Genomic DNA, 19764 nt, shown 5'->3' with positions numbered 1-19764 from the left:
GCCTTATACAGTTCAGGAACAGACTTCGCCAGTTAACTATCGTGTCGCGCCCGTTGTTACGCCTTTGGACGGCCGCTGCCGTACCACAGAGATTGTGCATGTTTCACGTTTAAAGCCTTTCATGCGGCGTTCGCCGCCATAGCCAGCGGCCAGGTTGGCGGCTTCCATGCGCGGGGGTAATTGTGTGAGCATTATATTACCCCTTCATCTTCTTCATCTCTATATACTCATCATCATGGCCAGCGCCATTCGCTTCAGCGCGCGGCCTGCATAATAAACCGTCGAGGTTGAACAGCTGTCTCGCAATATATATATATATATATATATATATATATATATATATATATATAACAATTTTCTATTTCTCGCTTTATGGCCAAAGCAATTATATCGACACTCCAGGCAAATTTTCGCTGTTGTCGTCGCCGTGATGTCCCGTATTAAATCTAAAAGCCACATAAATGAGTGACCCATACACTGTTGGTGCAGGAAAAAGCACGTAACAGTGAGCCGAAAAGGATGGCGGCTTGATGGTCATTATCTTCCCACGCGCTCAACATTCGGGTTAGTTGTAGGTCACGTTATCAAACGCGAATCGGAAGGAGAGCACGCATCTTCTCCTCTAGCCCTACCGTAGCTGTGAATGACTTTGCGCGGCTGAAACTTATGCGGCCCGCGTGCCAATACTAATAGTTGGTAATCAATGGTGGGTAGAATGATAAAGGGCGAGCAGGGATGGCTGATAACTTCATGCGTGCTGTCTTCCTTGTCGGGCTGTCTTTTCGCGCCCCTAGTGTTGCAGAGTTAAGAGACAGAGGTAATTGCAGATCACTGACAGAGGCCGTCTGTAGTGGACATAAAAATGGACAGACAATGATAATGAATCTAATTTTCAGACCTGTGGTGAATTACACAGCTCTACGATCCGTTGGCCTCCTTTGCCGGCGTTCTTCACAATGCTTGCGTTGTGAAAGCGAGTGCTCGAGGTCATCCAGTGAGGTATTTACAGGTTTACATGGTCCGTGCATTACAGTATGCTTGCTATTTTAATTTTATGTGAATGTTTACTTCAATTTATATGGCCAATATAACTAACGTATAGACCCGTGTAAGGGCCGCACTTTTCTGTCGCGATTTTGACATGCCTTTCATGGGACCGGGCCATTTGACCTTATTTTTCCAACTACGAGTATGAAATCCGCCGTAAACCTCCGCGATCGCCTCCTCTCGACATCCAGTAGCGACGCGCGAAAGAAGCTGCGCGCGACAATTCGCTATTGAGCCCGATCGAATCAAGCTTTTAGCCACAACAAAAGTGAAAAGGTAGACGCAACGCAAAAGAATCCTCAAATTATGTGGGTAACAGAACTCCGGTAATGACACTTTAGGGGCGGGGGAAGGGGGGTAGGCTACGGATTGCCGAGGGCGGGCTCTGCCCCCCCCCCTCCCCGGGAAAACTACGGAGGGGGCTCGAGCCCCGGAGCCCCCCCGTAGTCGGCGCCTATGGTTGAGGCCAAACGTCAGCAAACAGCCGCCGACCCTGAGATGCGGGAACGCGAAGCTGAGGGCACAAGTGAGCGTCGTCTAGCCCTCCAGGAACCCGAAAAAGGTGTTGCACGCATCGGCAAGCTACCGGCAACTTCCCCGGTGCGACAGCCAGGTTTCAACGCCAGTTTCTCAACCGGAACTTCGGAGCCAGCTGCAGTGCGTGTGACCGGTTGTGGTTCGAGCACAACATGGTACTCGTCAGTGCAATTCGTTCGGAGGAACACCGAAGAAGCACACGACAAGCTTCGCTTACTCCCATTTCCTCGACAGGGGAAGGGCTACTAATATTTACCTTTTCGTGTGCTTTTAGGCGCTATCGAAGACGGAAAGGTATCTATGGTATTTATGCTTTATACGGAGTTTTTTCCAGACTAGGCCAAAATTTTAAAAATCGCTCATGGTAGATGGCACAATCCTAATTCATGAGCTGAAAAACTCAACGATGCGGGTATTACTTCCCCAATAAATAAAGATACGTAATTGAATTATTAAAAAAATTCACTAAATATGTTTTTTAATAATTACATTACGCACATATTGGAATTTACGAACTATAGCCGGTGAGTTTGCAAGCCATATTGACTTGGAACGAATTCTGACGATGTCCCCAGGTTCGAGATATGCACCGTCAAACTTGAATAAAAACGGACTGTTGTCTTGCTTTTTAAAGAAAACACCCTTATAAGCATTGAAGCACTAAAGTTACCCTAACGCCAATAGACTTCGTCGCACACTTTCGAAACGAATAGAAGACAGCAGCTCAACAGAATAAAGAAGATCTGGAAAACATTACCAAATCACGACACGGTCCTGCTCTAAGCCCCGACATTGGGGAGAGCCAGACATCGAAACGGAGCCCTCATAGGCATCAATCTTCTAGGATGAACAACCAGCTAAACACAGGTACTACATAATGCTGCCCCTGCCCACCATAACAGCCCGTCTGGGGAAACACCAGCTGCTGCAGGCCGATGAGATCTACCACCCGTTGCAGCTTCTAGGAGACGTCTTGCTCCAGCAGCAACGACTGAAGTTGTTACTGTGCGTAATGTTCGTTCATCTGAAAATATCGGCCAGTTCCTGGTGTCACGGTTGATAGCGGCACTAAAGGCCATCATGAGGTTATCGCCAGGATCTTCTTCATTGCCAGAGCTTTGTGCACAGCTCGATATGGAATTGGTTATTTAGGTTATGAGCACGCGCTTTGAAAAGGTAGAAATCTTTGCCGTGAAATGGCAGTGGCCTAAAATGAAAGTTAGAGGATTTTCTGAAGATGTTAGATGAAAAAAGCTTTCCCATACTTGCTATGTCGCAAGCACTTGTGGATTCTCGGTTTAAGCGGTCTAATAACGTCGTTTATATAGTTCTCGCCTAAATAACAGACCAAGTCGAGTGATTTTATATGTTCGCAAACATATTGCCTGTTGTCTTCTGGAATATTTGACAAAAGAAGTTCCTGAAGACGTGGCCTGTAGAATTTAACTTGGTAGCCACTATAAGCGTCTACATTGAACCAGAATCAAGTAATGACTGCGGATTTGGGGAGATTGTTGAGGTCTATGCCAAGGAAGACAGTTGTATAAGGTGACTTAAACGCTCTACATGCTCTTTGGGGAAGAACTTCCTGTGAGACCAGAAGACTTTTGCAGCTTGTTATAGATTGTAATGCTCTTTGTGTTCTGGATGATGGATCGCTTACATTCTTTTGTGGGGTATGTTACGTGACGTGTTAGATGTTCCCTTCTGTACGCATGATATAGTTACCGATATACAGTGGTCAAGAGCGATTGAGTGTCACGGTAGTGATCCGCGACTTAATATGCTACGCCATTATTTTATGAATTGCTCGAAGCATAACAGAAGTCGGTCTTACAGACATAAGAAATTCATAGCTATTAATAAGGGGGATCAAAGCTCATCTTCAGAACCATGACTCTGCGGAGAAATTTATAGATCAAGTCCGAGATTGCCAAAAGTAGTAGCAATTTGCGTTATTAGAAGGACGTCATTTGTATTGACAGCGAATATCAAGAACTCCGAGCAATTCGACGAAGGGCTGAACCTAGATAGCGTTGCTGTGGCCGTCTGGAGGACTATAGAGAGGCACAAAAATACTTTGATCCATACGCAAGAAACATTCAAAATTACTATGTCGCAAATGGAAAGTATTCTGCGAATAAGTAGGCCCATACTCTTCTGTATTGAAGGTATGGTTTATCTTATTCTTACTAATAAATTACAAGTTACTCATAATAATCCCTTTCGTACCATAGTATTGAAGAATATGATTTCTGTGCGCTCATAATGTTGACCAGCAGACGTTGTATCCTCCCATCTGTTCAAATCGAGCAGGAATGCTTTACAAGAGAGACACGAAGAGAGGCTCCAAACCCCTCATTCGACTTTGGACGCAGAGTTCCGAATGACTGAGCTGCAGTCCGCATTAGACATTGTGAAAGACAATAGTCACATGCAGGCCTGCGCGGCACACCCAGCACAGTCACAGCGTAAGCTGGAGGAGCGGCTTCATAGGAGCTCCTTTTCGGCAGCACGCAGTAGAGGGTTTTCGCGGCGAAGTCTCTTTGCATCGTTTCACGAGAAGGATCTGAACTGTCCGCCCGGCGTCGACGGCGAGCTACGGCTTGTGCTTCCCTCTGCACAGCGGTCTGCTGAGCCCGATGTTGCCTGGTTGTAGCAGCGCACGTAGCTCTACGATTCGCTTCTTCAGCAGCGGTTCTAACCTTGCGATGAGACACCATAATGTGTACCGAAGGGTAAACACAGGTATCGAGACTACGCGGCGCACATGTCCAATCTCTTGACCCATGGCACGATCCGATGCTGTGGATGATGATGATTTATTGGCATCACCTTTGATACGGGCCGGTGACAAATAGTTCCCTAGCCTGCTTGAGTTAACCAGGTCCAGCTACATGCAACATGCAACATGCAACTGCTACATGCAACTGCTACATGTTGGTACACCTGGGGGAATACAATGCAACTGCAATGCTAAGTTTGCATGTATCGACGCTACGCGGCGCACATGTCACATCGCGTGACGAGTGTCACGATACGATACTGCTGCTGCTGCTGACGATGATTAATTGGCATCCGCTTTGAAACGGGGTGGTGATAGTCACCTAGCCTACTTGATCTAATCAGGTATGCTGTACATATTTTTCATTCTAGCATTTTTGTATACATCTCCTTAATCTTATTTTTTGTCCTGAAGACAATCCATTCATTTCATCGCCAATCCCTCATAGTGGGTAGGAGCCACACAGTTCATAGGAAACACAAACTACCTTGTACCGCTACCTTTGCAACTGCTAAATGGCGTGCCACATGATGTAATAATATGCATATGAAACTGCAATACAAAGTGCCCACGTATCGACGCTACGCGGCGCGCATCTCACATCGTTGACAAGTGGCACGATATGATGCTTATGATGACGATGATGATGATGATGATTTACTGGCATCCGCCTTCAAACGGGGCGGTGACAAACAGTCGCATAGTCTGCTTGATTTAATGAGATATGCCACACATGTTTTTCATTGCAGCATTTTTATACATCTCCTTACCCCCGTATTCTTAAACACGCCTTCACTCAACGCTTCTCCTCGACTCAGCCAAGTCGAGGCGACGAGCGTTCCTTCACTCAAGGCGCAGTTGCGTTTCATGAACACTACTTCACGTTTGCTCCGCCGAGGAATGCCTTGAAAATGCGCCCTTGACTCGAGTGAAGTGCACCGACGGAAAAGAGCGTCTGATATCGAGACTATTCTTAAATGGGTTTAGCAAAAGCCCAATTATTTAAGACCAATATGTGTTTCGGTTAATTTGTTTTCCTTATCAAACGAAACCATGGCGCAATACACAACTATAGCTCGGCAGCGCTGCCACTGCGAGCGTTCGACTGATAGATCAAGCGGGAGCTGTGTTTGAGGTCTGGCAACAATCGCACCCCAAAAGCTGAGCATGGCGTATGACTGAAAAACAAGTAAAATTGCGCCTGATTTGGCTGCTGCTCCTTGATTCCTTGTACTTAATTTGTTGTTCACGTTGCAGTTGTTAATCGTGGTTATTATGGGTGATGTTGTCCGTCTGTGTATTGTGACCGAGCCGGGCTGACTTCGAAGGAGGCAATGGATGGAACGGCCGGCCGATGGGCAGATTTGTTTAACTTCAAGACCGAGTGCTGCTGAAAGCTTTCTGAAAGCAACAGGAGAGAAAATATGGGTGAGTGAGCAATTTTTGCATAGAAGCCCATTAGGTTATTGCGGTTTTCGTGAAGTTGCCACCACGCTGTCAATAAAACGTTTCCGATGTATCCAAGCATGACTGACGCCAGTTTCTCATGCTGCGGGCATTAGCATCTGAAGCATACTATTCGAGGCAGCATAAGATTGCGCGAAACGTTTTTCTTTCGTTTTTTATTTCTGCGAATTGGAGCTTGTGGGAGATTCGGCGCGACAATCTGTTATTGGTTCAGCTTTTTAAACATAGAAGCATAAGGTACCGCTCGGCGCCTGTGTCCAATGATCATTCCAGTATCGCGTAAGAAATTTTTCAGTATATGAGAAGCACTTCTAGTATGTATGTGGCAGAATGCATTGGTTGAGTGCGTAGCTCCAGCAGTTTTAACGAAACAAGCGTTTTTGAACCTGTACTTTGGTTAGTCGATTTGTTCAAATTGTAGCACATATCGTCAATGAACCAGCACTGGTGCCTGCATTTACAGTGCTTCCTCACTTCACATATACGCTACGCAATATTTTAATCGTGCGAAAATTCACTTGTCAGTAGTTCGTTACCAGCATTAGTATTTTTCGCCTTATTTTATTCACTGTGCTATATCGTAGCATCTCATGCACGTCCCATAAGCTGTGCTTTCAATTTAACGCAATGGCCGTATTTTTTTTAGGTTGTGCTATAAGAGCATAGTCATGATTATTAAAGGGAAACTGAGACATCCACCCAAATGTAGCAATTTGCTACAATGGAAACCCAACCGGGTTCCTCGAAAGAAAGCCTCGCAGTTGAAGAAAAATTTGTCCTGGTCCGGGACTCGAACCCGGGACCACCGCCTTTCCGGGGCAGCCGCTCTACCATCTGAGCAAACCAGGCGGCTAGCAGATGTCAGGGACGACGGACCAGGACGAATTTTTCTTCAACTGCGAGGCTTTCTTTCGAGGAACCCGGTTGGGTTTCCATTGTAGCAAATTGCTACATTTGGGTGGATGTCTCAGTTTCCCTTTAATTACTTATCTCCACCTAGCGGATTTCCGCTGAACTATAACATCAGTCATGATTATGATGTGCGAAGTCTTCAGTCACCCATAATGTGTTACGGTTGAGACGTGAGCTTTTTTTTACTGCCCACAATTTGTAATGCAGCCAATTGATAGCATTTGTAGTCAGCACTTTAGTATTTAGTCATATTGTTGTCCCACGCCCGCTGTCTCGAGGACTGACATCGTACTGCATGCGGAACAATGTAGCTTACAAGAAAAACTTGAAAACAGTCAGGAAACGTTCCTTCTCGTGGTCTCTATGGCATTGCTCCAAGAAGTTTTGCAGGCATGTCATGACGACCCCTGTGCCGGACACTTACGGTTCACGAGAACAGTAGCGCGCATACGCCAGAAATACTACTGGCCATGACTATTTTCGTTTGTTCAGCACTATGTGAAAACCTGTCGGGACTGTCAGAGGCATAAAATACCACTCGTCAAACCCGCCGGTCTGCTCCAACCTCTGGACCCGCCTACAGCGCCGTTCCAGGAAGTGGGAATTGATCTCCTAGGTCAGTTCCCTACGTCATCTTCGGAAAACAAATTGGTAATCGTCGCAACCGACTATCTAACTGGTTACGCCGAAACCAAAGCTGTACCCCAGGCAACCGCTGCTGAAGTCGCCAAGTTTTTTGTCCGCGACATTGTACTGCTTCATGGTGCGAGCGCTGTCCTCATTACTGATCGCGGTCCAGCATTTACTGCTGATTTAATACAAGAAGTCGTCACGTTGAGGTACAGCAACCACCGGAAGACCACTGCTTATCACCCACAAACTATCGGATTGACAGAGCGCCTAAGCAGAACACTGGCCGATATGCTCTCGATGTATGTTGATGTATAGCACAAGACATGGGACGAAATGTTGCCATACGTGACGTTTGCCTATAATACAGCTGTGCAGGAGACCACCCAGCTCACCATTTGAACTTGTCTATAGACGTCGCGTCACGACTCCTTTAGACGCCATGCTCCCAGTAGACGACGGCACCACGACAAGCGAGAGCGCTGATGACTTCAATCAGAAAGCCGAGGAAGCTCGCCAGCTTGCTCGAAACCGCATCCGCAACCAGCAGAGTGCCGACGCCCGCCGTTACAATCAGAGCCGACGGGATGTCGAGTACAACCCTGGTCACTACGTGTGCGTGTGGACACCTGTCCGCCACCGTGGGCTTTCGGAGAAATTATTGCGACGATACTTCAGCCCATACGAGGTTGTGCACCGCATTAGCGATGGGAATTTCGAGGTCGTGCCCCAAAGTGTTGATCCTCGCTTGAGCCGACGACGTCCCTGTCCCGAAGTTGTGCACATAGTACGGATAAAGCCGTACTACGCCCGTGAGTGAACTACAGCATTAAAATCCTTCGCCATCCTGCGCAGTGTTGTAGTTATCCTTTGCTTCCTGTGACCACATTTGCCATTAGATGTGTGCTACCTCTTTACCACTTTATGCACTTTATTGTAACCAGCCGACCGGGACGGTCGCTTTTGAGAGGGGAGAAATGACGCGAGATAGACTGGCACCTGCGGCCACTGCAACGAGGACGACGAAGTGCGTAGTGGAACGCGCGCTCTCCGAGTGTCAGACTTGATGAAAGAGAACACCATTTTGCCAGGTCTCGATTGTTAACTTCGTGACAATATGCTGAAGCCATTTTTGCATGAGCAAGTGCACATCAAGAGACATACCATACTTTTGACGGTTGATATCAGCTTTTCTGAACTAATGGTAGTAATGCGCTCTATACTGTATTTTTCAGCATCGCCATTGTGGCACTCTGCATCACCATCACCTGTTGCGGGATCCCAGAAGACGCGCTGCTACCCTACGTTTTGTTCCTTGGTCGATTGGTGAACTTCTGCAAGCCCCATGGAAGCCAACTGTCATCCGCATCGAATGGAAGGAATTCATTGTTCCGGCCTTCATAATTCATCTCAAGCTGAAGCTAGAACCCGAGAAAAAACAGCGTATAGTATTCTAGAAGGATTTACGACTGCATACCTTCGGGTGCCTACATCCGACAGTCTACTGTCTAGAACACGGATAGTGTTTGATTCTAGAATAGCTTTGTCAGTAGTATACTACTGCTTGTGTTTGTAGGATCATAGTCTACGCTGTTTTTGTAATCCTATCAGAACGCAAAATGACGAGGATAACTGTTAATTTATTGTTTCAGAGATTGACTTTTGCATTGACCAAAAATAATTCAAGGGTACAGACTGCTTTATTAAATATGGCTTAAGAAAAGAAACCTGGATGAAAAATACAGACTTTAGCTGCAAGGTGTCTATGAAGACTGGTGCATGCAGTCAAAATGCCTTTAGTGGTGACGTTTGAGATGGTAAGATGTCAGAAAAGAGATAGAGGTTTTAGCCAGGATAGTGCTACAACGACTACAGTGCAGTAGAACACATTAACTGGAGCTCTTCTCCACTTGCACACCAATGCAAGCCCAGCACACTTGGAAAGGCAGTTGCTCAGCGTGGTTGTGTTGGCAGCTTGGTTCCTGCATATGAGAAGTGGTTGGTTATAAACCTACAATGATGTTAACGCACAGCAAAACTAGCTTAGGTAATGTATCCGTTTTCTTCAGTTTACTTTTAATAGTAAATACATTCGTTAAAGATTTTCATTGTGTTCTGAAACACGATTTTTTTCTTTACAATAATGGGCCTAGACTGTTTTCATTTATATTGCCAAGATAAATTTTTGAGCTGCCCTGGTGTTTGCGCAGCCAGACCGACATACAGGCGATCTAACACTTACATAATGCACCCACTAATAGCTGAAATGTGCGCAAAAAAGATTCGTGACATACATCTGCTACCACTTGCTAGAATTTTCTGCATTAGGAGCTGTGTCACTGCTACAGCCTTTTTTATCACAATAAAAATAATTTGATGTAAAAACCTCTGTTGTATTATTATCCAATACAACAGAGGTCAAATTGGGATGTACAACCTCTGTTGTATTGTTATTCAATGTTTTGTACTGAAATTAAACATTCCATTCACCTTGTATACATGTGGGTATAACTATGAAAGCGATTTCACGGTTGGTCACTTCCTCGTTGGGCTCGGATGCTAATGCGCATGATAAGGGAATTAAACTGAATATTTTGAAGAAAGGCTTACGTAATTATTGCTTATGAATTTAAATACCAGCAACTTAACACTTCCCACGCAAGATTACAGTACACTTTTTGTTTTCTCTAGAGCAACTAGCTGCATGAAATTATAGAAAATTAAAAAAAATTAAGTGAAAGCACCTGGTCGTTTACAGAGAAGCTCGCCTTGCTGCGGTGCGCTTCGCCATCCTTCGAATAGTGTAGTCAGTAATGTACCCGAGTATTGAACTGCTCAGGTGGGGAGAATGCCGGCACTCGCGCACCCAAATCCGCATCCAGCAATCGAGCGCACAGGCAATGCACACACTAATGGCAGGAATCTTCGCAGTTGTTTTCATAGGTTTGAAGTGCGCCGCACTTATGTATCGCGCCTCGCTTGAACCGATGCTGCTTTGTATGCTCATTCGCGAGAAACACGTCAACGAAAAAAAAGCAATCGCACGAAGAATACACGTATGCAGGTCATCAAGTGGCTCATGCACGGAATAAGACGACAGGTCACTGCACTAGCTGGCAGTCTCCTTGACAGGACGGCCGATCTGCCTCGGCGCCACAGCAGAATAACTCCGTTGCCGAAGCGCTCGCAGAGGATTGCACCGGTCCGTAAAACGATGCCCTTGAACATGCGCAGCATCGTTAACGAAAGAAAAGCTGTGGAGGCAACTGGCGTCCATCAGAAAAGGCCCACTATCACAACGCAGCCATGTTCGCGCACTAACTGCACTCAAGGAGCGATTCAAGGTAGCTGCGGGGCTACCTTGAGATTCTTGAGTAAAACGCTCGAGCTTTCCTTCACTCAAGGCACGTTTTCAGTGGAGGGCAATTTGTGAAATGGAAAACCGCCCGCAAGGAGCATTTCGAGTGGAGGGTCGCAAGTCGAGGTGCGTTTGTGAATACGGGGGTTAATCTTGTTTGTCTTCCTCAAGACAATCAAACCATTTCTTGGCCAATGCCCCATAGTGGGTAGGAGCCTGGCGATAGCTGCGACAGTCACTAGCGGCGGCGGAGGCAACGACGGTGGATAACATCGCCAACGAAACGGCTATTGGAATGAGCCCATAGCAGCTTACACTATAAAAATGAAGTATGGCGTGGAGTCACGTATTACATAATCTGCAACCTAGGACTCACAACCCTAGTGATCTTACTAACATAAAAAAGTGGGGTCTAACGACCCGAAACAGCGCAGTGGGTTGTGAGGGACGCCGTATAGTGAAGGGTCTCGGATCATTTTGACAATCAGGGGTTCTCAAACGTGCACCCAAAACCTGGTACACTAGCGTTCTTGCATTCCGCCGTTGTTGGACTACGGCCATCGCGGCCGGGAATTCAACCCGTTGCCTCGAGCTCACTGTATGAACGGCATATCCACTGATCTACCGCGGCGAGTCGACTTACTTGGTATTCACAATAAAAGCTTGCAATATCAACCAGGATCCGCTGATTTGGAAGTCTGCCAAGGTGATACCAATTTAAAAACCGGGTAAAGCTGCCAATTTGCTGTCTTCATTTCGGCCAGTACGCCTGATAAACTACATATGCAAAGTAATGGAGAAGATGGCACACAAGAGACTCTAGTGGCGGCTAGAAACTATAGTGAATGGTGCCCACAGTAAATGGCAGGCTTTAGTTCTCGCTGAAGAGCTGTAGAATCAATTTTGGAACTAGCCATTTAGACTGAACACAAAAGGCAACAGTCGAGGTTAATGCGATCAGCATTGAAGCAATGTAGCGACGCACCGTATACTGCCACCGCCGAAACGCGTCACGTATGAGGCGTGTACCGCAGCCGGGCTCCTCTTTCGAGCTTCCCTATAGACACGCTGTGCCACCTAGCGGCGCAGCCAAGAAGCCCGCGCGCGGCCTGTGTCGGAATATATATGACGCGCGTTTGATTCCGCCCAGCACCAGATAGTTTTTTAACGGGCCCTGAACCACCCCTCGGGCTTGGAGAAATACATAGCTCGCGAGTAGCATACGCTGCTGCGACCATATCAGCCAAGTTTTCCTGTCGTACGCAATGCGTGGAGCTCGCAAGCGGAGCGTGAAGTCACCTTTCTCTCAAACGCTCTCGTTTCAACAGAAACGACGATCCTCACTCTTTTATGTCTGCTTTATTTCGTAATAAAGCACATTCCGATACGCGGCTGCTATTCGTCACTGCGGTCCGCTACACCGGGGCCGCCGTGGGGTGCCGACACGAGTCCATTGGCTAAGCGCACTGCGGCTCATTGAGGACAACCGCTTTTGTCTTACGTTTAGCGCGTCTTAGGCGCCAAATCGGAAGTTGTGGCATCTACGTTAACATGAAAATGTCGCAGTTTCGCGTGAAAGGCGAAGCATCAATTGAGATAGAAAATTAGTAGAGAGCTATTTGGAATAGGAATAGTAGTTTTATCAGCTGCATAAACTTGGAAACATTCGCTTACTAACTGAATTAACAAGCGTGGTGTGAGCGCGCACAAGCAAACATCAATAGATCACACTCGATGACCGCAGGCAACCACTGTCAAAACACTGGCAGCAAGCGCAGCCGCCACAGCGAGCGAAGGTTCATGCGGTCTATCGCTTCAACGAAAACTGAGCGGCCGAATGCATAGCGCATAAGCGCATACAAAGGTAACAGCCGTGTGGAGATTGCTTTCAAAATACGGTGCGTCCGGCAGCCCGCACCAGCGCAAAGTACAAGCGCAGTTGTTGAGCTGTTGGCAGAGCAGAAGCCGCCCCCCCCCCGCCCTCCTGCGCTGCCTTCCCGCTTTCCTCCTTTCGCATGGGAGATTGAGTGGCCAGTTTTCCTTGTGCCCGGTTGTAAGATACGCATTTTGTGCTGCAGCAGAGCGTCGCCCCCCCCCTCCCTCCCTCCCTCCCTCCCTCCCATACTCCCACGGCCTTTCGCGCGACGGAAGTCGCGTTTGCTCACCGCCGTGCGTTCGCTCTCCGTGATAGCGCGCGTCCCCCGCGCGCTTTCACTCGCACATACGGCGCGCGGCGACGACTTTATCGCCCTTGGACTTTATACGGAAGCTCACGGCGACGGCGATGGCAGAAATGAGCTTAAAGTGTCCATATAATTGCTATCACAATAAAATGAATTTTGAACTGCACGTCACGGTGACATTTCGAAGGTGGAGCATTGTGGCCACGCCCAACATAGCCGTAGCCTTCGCAGTGCAAGGCATTGAAGAAGGAACGGGAGCACAGCGGAGACCATGATTGCCAATAACTCCGCTTCTGCTGAACGCATTGAAGTACTTTTTGCGGCAAAGTATTCCTGAAATACCCTATTTTCGCTTCAAATGTCTTTCTCCACTTCGATAAAAAGTGGTTGAGGGCCCCTTTAAATGTTTTTTTTTTTGTCGTTGAAGAGCTGCACATGCCCAGTGACCCAAGTTGCCGTTTAAGAATTTAGATATAGACAAACATACATACCGCAGACAGGGCGAAATTCCCAAAGAATGCGAATCGAATTAAAACTAGGGACTGAATAACAGTGGCGGCTTGTTAGACATCCGCCGGGCTTTTAATACGGTCAGTCATTTACGCGTGATCTGCAGCCTGCTTGCGCTGGATTGCCGATTTTCGTTCCCATCGTAGTCTTTTTGACGACAGGCAACGGGTCCAGTGGACTTTTCGAATTAAAGCAAGGAGGGCCTCAAGAAAGTGTTTTCATCCCAATGCTTTTCAATAAAGTAGTGGGCAGACAACCTAATATGCTACTTTGTTCCCATCTCAATCTATGCGGATTACATGTGTCTATACGCGTCGGGTTCGGATTTTGTTGAAGGGCAAGCCCTACTTCAAGAGAGCATTGAAATCACCACACGTTTTTTGATGGAGAGCGGCATGGATCCTTCCGCCGAGAAATCAGCCGTGCTGCCCTACACAAGAAGAGGAGTTAAGCACCTCAAGCACTTTACTTAACCCGAATGCGCCCCAAGTACTTTTTCGTTTCTCCTGCAGATGGTGTTGTTTGATTAGGGTGATTTGAAACTGCCGGATTGATGCATCGTCCTTCCAAGGCTTTAGATGTTTGGTCCTTACAGCTGGCGTTTGCTACAGTAAAGAGAAGGCTTACCTCAGGAGCTCGTATCTATACCTATACATGAGTACGGAAAAATAATTTTTTCTCGCCATCCAAGTTACCAGTTTTGATGCTGGTCCTACTACAAAAAAAAAAAAAATCAAATTTACCGAACGTAGGAAGCAACTTTTTGATTCCGACCATAATCTTTAAAGGAATTTTTTGAATATTGCAATATTAAAAAATATTCCGAGCCCTGACCCTGTCAAGAAAATTGGGGTAAGCAAGCTTGTGGCAAGACGATACTGTCGCAGGCGTACGTTCCGCTTCGTTTGCGCTAAACTCCGGGTCAACGGCTCTTCGCTGACGTTTGGCCTCGGATTCTATGGAGGCCAACGAGGCCTCGCATTCTCACGATTCTAGCGTGAGGGCTTCGGAAACCCTCACGCTAGAATCGGACGCCAAGCTTCGCTTATCCCCATTTTCTCGACAGGGGAAGGGCTGGTAATTTTGTCCCTTTGGATCCCACGCCTGACAAGGTTAGTTCAAGGGCGCGTTACAGGTCTCCGAGCCCACAAGGATATGTGTAAGTGAGCTTGGACCCTTTCTGCCCATCACCAGGATCGGCCCACATGGCAGGGGTATGTGCCATTGAGCTTGGACCCTTTCTGCACTATCAACAGGATCGGCCCACTTTTCAGCGTGACACTGCTACCACCACCACCACCACCGCCGAAACTTGTGAGCCTATAAGTTTCGCTTAAAAAGTTAATTCTGCAGTTTGCAGCTGTGAAATAATAATGAAAAACGATATCACACTCCGTAAACTGCACCTACAGGGACAAATAAAGTGGAGAAAATTGATGCACTATAGTATACTAATGTGTACAATGTCACCAATTTGTATGTAGAACTTTTGCAAATTCATCGTTAACGTTTTAACCATTTGACGTAAGTTGTAAACTCTTATATGGAATTTGTCCTTTTTAGACGGTGTAAAAGGCACAGATGACAGAACTTGCAATATCTATTTTGAGTGCTGAGCTACGGATTTATAAAGATCGTGCTACAATTTGTTTCACCTTACCAATAATTGACAATTTTCGTAAAGCACCTGAGTCGCAAAATCGAAATTTTGCTTGCAACAGCCGGCAGAATTTAGCCTTTTCTCTTAATTGCAACAAATTATATTCAAATCGCTTCAGTATTTGTCTGACAAGAGCATTGCTGCATTTCACATTTATTTGAGTAGGGAAAATGGAGTTGGCCCAGAAGTTAAAGCTGCGTTTTAAGCCGCTATACGGATCTGTCCTGATTGTTTAAGACTGACGGTGACTCTACGATAAACTTCAGCATCTGTGCCACTGCTTTGATTCTCGCAGGGCTGCTTCCACTCTCCAGACACGATCCTACACGCATTCAGAAAACACGCCCCTTACTCAGAACATAGTATATAGACATCATATATTGAGGATCCAGGCTATCCAACCTGTAGAGGCCTATCGCTAGTATACATACACCTTGTGGGAGTGTCCCAGTAGGGCCAGTACCTCCGCTTCTAAAAACATCGCACTGTCTAAGTTAACACCGAACACGCGTCCCAGCAGCGGGGAGGAATGTACCACTCCTCTACGAGCGTTCGAAAACGTATGGTGACCTTCTTCTTCTTCTTCGAGAGAGAGAGAGCATAAACTTTAATCAAAAGAGCACGCGAGCGTAGGTAGCTCCTCCGCTCTGCCGAGGGTGGTCCCCTCAGTCCAGGAGTCCAGCGGCCTTAGCTGCCCTTCTCGCTCGGTTGACCAGCTTGAGCTGGTCCGTCGAGTCGGAGCTGGACAGCGCTGCCTCCCATTGCCGTGTGGTGGGGTGTGTTATGGGTGTGATGGCCTTGGAGGTTTGGGAGGGTAGGGAGCCCACGGTGCAGGCTAGAACGGAGCCCTTAGTTGTGTTGGAACAAATAAATCATACTTTCTTTTCATCATATCAATAAAAAAATGTAATTTAATCTTCCTAATGTTCCTGCAATGCTACGTACAGTGCCCCAAATGGTACAATCGCTTCGGCGTAGCAGGGCAAGCGCTACAATTAGACAGGCGGATAATTACATATCGATGCAATTCCTACTGCAACGAGAAGGCAGTGCCACGCGCTCACGACGCGGATGCCTTTCCGCGCGGCGTGTCGGCTCTTGTAAGGTCACTTTAGAACGACGCGGTAGAAAATTGCTTTAGACAGGGACGAAGCGGCGCAGTGTCAGAAAGACAGCCATGATCCGCCGTCAAAGGAAGCGGGCGGGTCCGAGGGGTGAGAGGCGAGGGGAGATACAAACGCACGAGCTTGCATCACACGGAGCGTCTAGCGGAGAAGCGCGCCAAGGGCTCCAGAGTGACGTTTGCTTGTGCCAGACGGGGCCTGTGTACGGAGTTCACGGGCCACTCAACGGCGGCGGCGAAGAGCTGCCATGGCGGGGATTCTTTGTAGCTGTCGCAACTCGTGCTCGACCTCTTCTCCTCATCTATAGCTGTCCACGCAATACTTTTTCGTGTTCAATACCGCCTGAGCGGCTACACGACAATACATTTAGAGGCTTTTAAGCTCCGAAAGGACACGGTTGCTGTTTTCTTTTGGCGGCTCCGTGTTTGTTCTCATTCTTTAGCCACGTATTTGGAGCGCTTCAAATATTCAGACTTCAGTGCCAACTCTCTAGTCCAAAACCCTGAGTTTTGGGGCGTACCTTGAGGGCGTCGCGCGGGGCTTAGAGTCTTCAGAATTTGCTACGTTGTTTTGCAGCATTCACACACGTGCGCACAGATTGCGGTGATGCACGCGTTGAGGCAACAGAAGGGAAAGTGGTTGCACGCGCAGAATTTGCTTATTCAGCAACGCATAGTGCGGGTGGGCTAATCTGCGGGGGCGCTGGCTTTTCTGACGTAAACATCAGAGCCAGTAGAGGCACTGCATGTGCTTGAGAAAGAGCCAGAGAGAGGGCAGAGGAAAGAAGAGGTAGTTCCTGTTGTCTCCTTTTGGGGTTGTGAGGATTAGGAGGATAAAAGAGCATATGGTATCTTGCGTCGTGGTCCAGGAAATGGCGTTGTCTGGCAGAATACGTGTTCTGTAAGCTCTCGAGCTACTGAGTAAACAGGTGGTCACATGCGGAAGTCGCATGGCGCAATGTTGCATTATAGTTTCTGATAGACACCTGTTGAAAGCGTAAATGTTAATTGATTTCCGCGACGTTCGGTGTTAACTTAGACAGTGCGATGTTTTTAGAAGGGGAGGTAGTGGAACAGTCCTACAAGGTGTATGTATACTAGCGATATGCCTCATATTATCTACAGGTTGGATAGCTTGGACCCTTGGATGCTCAGCACGAAAGAAAAGTCTGCTTTAGCGAAGCGTTGTTGCAGTGTGCCAAATGCACCATTGTAGAATCGCCATTTCCGATGAGCATGTGCTGTTATACTGTCGAGCTAAGGTGAAGAGGTTCCAGTTTTCCTCGTTGCAGCTACTTCTTCTCACTTATGGCAGGATTATTTCCTTTTTCTTTCAATGATACGGGCCATACAAACATCCATTCGTTCTCGCAGGCGTTTCTCGGAGCCTTAAAACCGAGTGCATTTTGGTGGTAATATCGATGATTGATTAATCGATTAATAGATTATATGTATCCCGAAAGACGAATAATCTTCATCTATGTCCACCTTTCATTTAATCGACTTGATCGATTAGGCCCATTCGATTAATCGTTTTTGAGAGTTCGACAGGAGTGGCGCGAACATTTTGAAATCGTACTGGAATGGCGGTGCACAAGCAGTGACTGCGGCTGTCGTAGAGCGGTCGACTGTCGACTGTTTTTCCGCATCCCGAGAGCAGCCGAGCCGAGAACAGCCGAGCCGAGCGCTGCGGAACCGAGCGCTTCCCCTCTTCCCCCATACCGCACACGCCACCACACCGCCCGAAGCCGGAGGCTAGAAATGTCCTCGCAATTCAAGGCGTACTATAGCAACCGAGTCGTTGATCGTCGTGCCACTGCCAGTCAAGTAAAGACGTGGCACAGCATGCGCGCCGGTTTGGAGCATGCATTTTGACATAGCGATGGAGTTCATGTCGATTCCAGCAAATCTATATATATAGTGTCCGCGCATATAGTCTTGCATGTTGATTGTGTGGCCATTCAAAGAAGGTGCCAGTTTCACCCAACCATCCTGGCCAATGGACATTCCTTCACTCTGTAGAGAATAGCACGTGGTCTAAAGTATCAAATCAGAAATTTTCTTTTCTCTTGTGTATATCGCTACTTCTTGCATATTTCAGTTGAACTTCTCCTTTTCCTTTTGCCATTTTTCTAATTACTTGTTTAACTATATATTGTACAGGGATTCACTGGTGCCATGTATCTTATTTAATTCTACACTAAGTGTCATTTTATAACATATGGTTATCGAGAGATATCAAAAAGTGTCTATGTACAAAAAAGATTCGCCAACTCTTAGCGTACGACGGCTTGAATCAACGATACGACAGGGCAGGACTCGTCGTAAGAACGGGCCTGAGGAACACATGGAGACGCGGCCTCATTCTCATGCCGCACAAGATACAGCAAGCTTTCAGTACCAGGCAGCTGGACGTCTTCACACGTTGAGGTAACAGCGGTATTAGGGAGCCGCGTGAATTGTTGCGTGACGCGATGGGCTCTTCGCTTCCTCAAAGCATCGGCACTCTTTTATGATGTTGTCGATGGTCGAGCAGTTCGTATATATTTGTAAATTAAAGGCGTCATCGGCGATGCCTTTAAGTATGTGGCTACTTTGTCAACTTCAGGTATTTTGTCGTCAACCCGCCGACACAGAGCTAACACGTCCTGAATGTACACAATATATGCTTCAGTTGATGTTTGGACCCGGCAGGAAAGTTCCTTCTTGGCGGCTCGCTGGCGCCCGACTGGCTTCCCGAAGAGCTCCTGTAGATTTTACTTGCAGGTGTCCCAACTAGTCATTTCCTCCTCATGTGTTTGGAACCAAACCCGGGCCATTCCGTTGAGATAGTAGATAACGTTAGCCAGCATGATGGTTGGGTCTCACCGGTTGTTCTTGCTGGCTCGCTCGTATTCGGTTAACCAGTCTTTGACGTCCATGGCGTCCGAACCAGAAAAGGTACCAGGGTCTCGGAAATGGGCCACGACAACCGATGTTGGAGTAGCCGAGGCTGAGCCAGCGGGCCTCTCAGTCGACATGTTCGTATGGCCCACACGATGTCCGCTGCAAAGTTCCGTGGTGTCCTTCGGATATACCCCGCACCTCCACCGAAGATGTTACGGGGAGATGTCAAAAGGGTTTATGTACAATATTTACACAGTTACAGTGAGCGGCACCACAACAACAAAGATGGCGGGCCGGGTCACAGGTCGTCCTCTTTCTCGTCTGCTATGCAACTACTTCTTTTTCGTCCGCAGGATAGGTGGCCTATAACAATATATTGTTTATCTTTTCAAATACCACTAGCGTGAACTATATTTAGTCTTTAACAAGTTAAGGATTATCCTTTATTAAACGTTTATACACTTGTGCTTCAAACTTGGTTCCACCTCTTAAACATTAAAACATGGCCCTACAAAAATAGATAACTGCATTTAAACCTATTTAAATGTTCCCGGCAAAAATTTTCATTAATCATTTAATGAATTAAAAAGCCTGCATCGAAAGTGATAAATTGATTACAGACTTAAATAATGAATTATTAATGGTTAATCGAATAAAAAAATTCAT

At 47.0% G+C, this 19764-nt stretch overlaps 1 protein-coding gene across 1 annotated transcript in view; it reads right to left on the bottom strand.

Moving 5' to 3' along the window:
• The window catches only part of LOC119457868 (RNA-binding protein 25-like), a gene marked incomplete at its 3' end in the record, with an annotated part of 21298 nt that extends 2066 nt beyond the window's left edge, over window positions 1-19232 (bottom strand). Inside the window, exons 1-2 of the mRNA XM_049668420.1 lie at window positions 19081-19232; window positions 9297-9360 (exon numbers count right to left, since the gene is read on the bottom strand). Of these exons, the coding sequence (XP_049524377.1) occupies window positions 9297-9360; window positions 19081-19232 (216 nt within the window). The remainder of the gene's footprint in view (window positions 1-9296; window positions 9361-19080) is intronic.
• Window positions 19233-19764: the final 532 nt, after the last annotated feature.

This window comes from Dermacentor silvarum, chromosome 1 (genome assembly GCF_013339745.2).
Source record: "Dermacentor silvarum isolate Dsil-2018 chromosome 1, BIME_Dsil_1.4, whole genome shotgun sequence".
NCBI lineage: Eukaryota > Metazoa > Arthropoda > Arachnida > Ixodida > Ixodidae > Dermacentor > Dermacentor silvarum.
The sequence above is the reverse complement of the archived record's forward strand: the minus strand, read 5'-3'. Positions and strand labels throughout refer to the sequence as shown.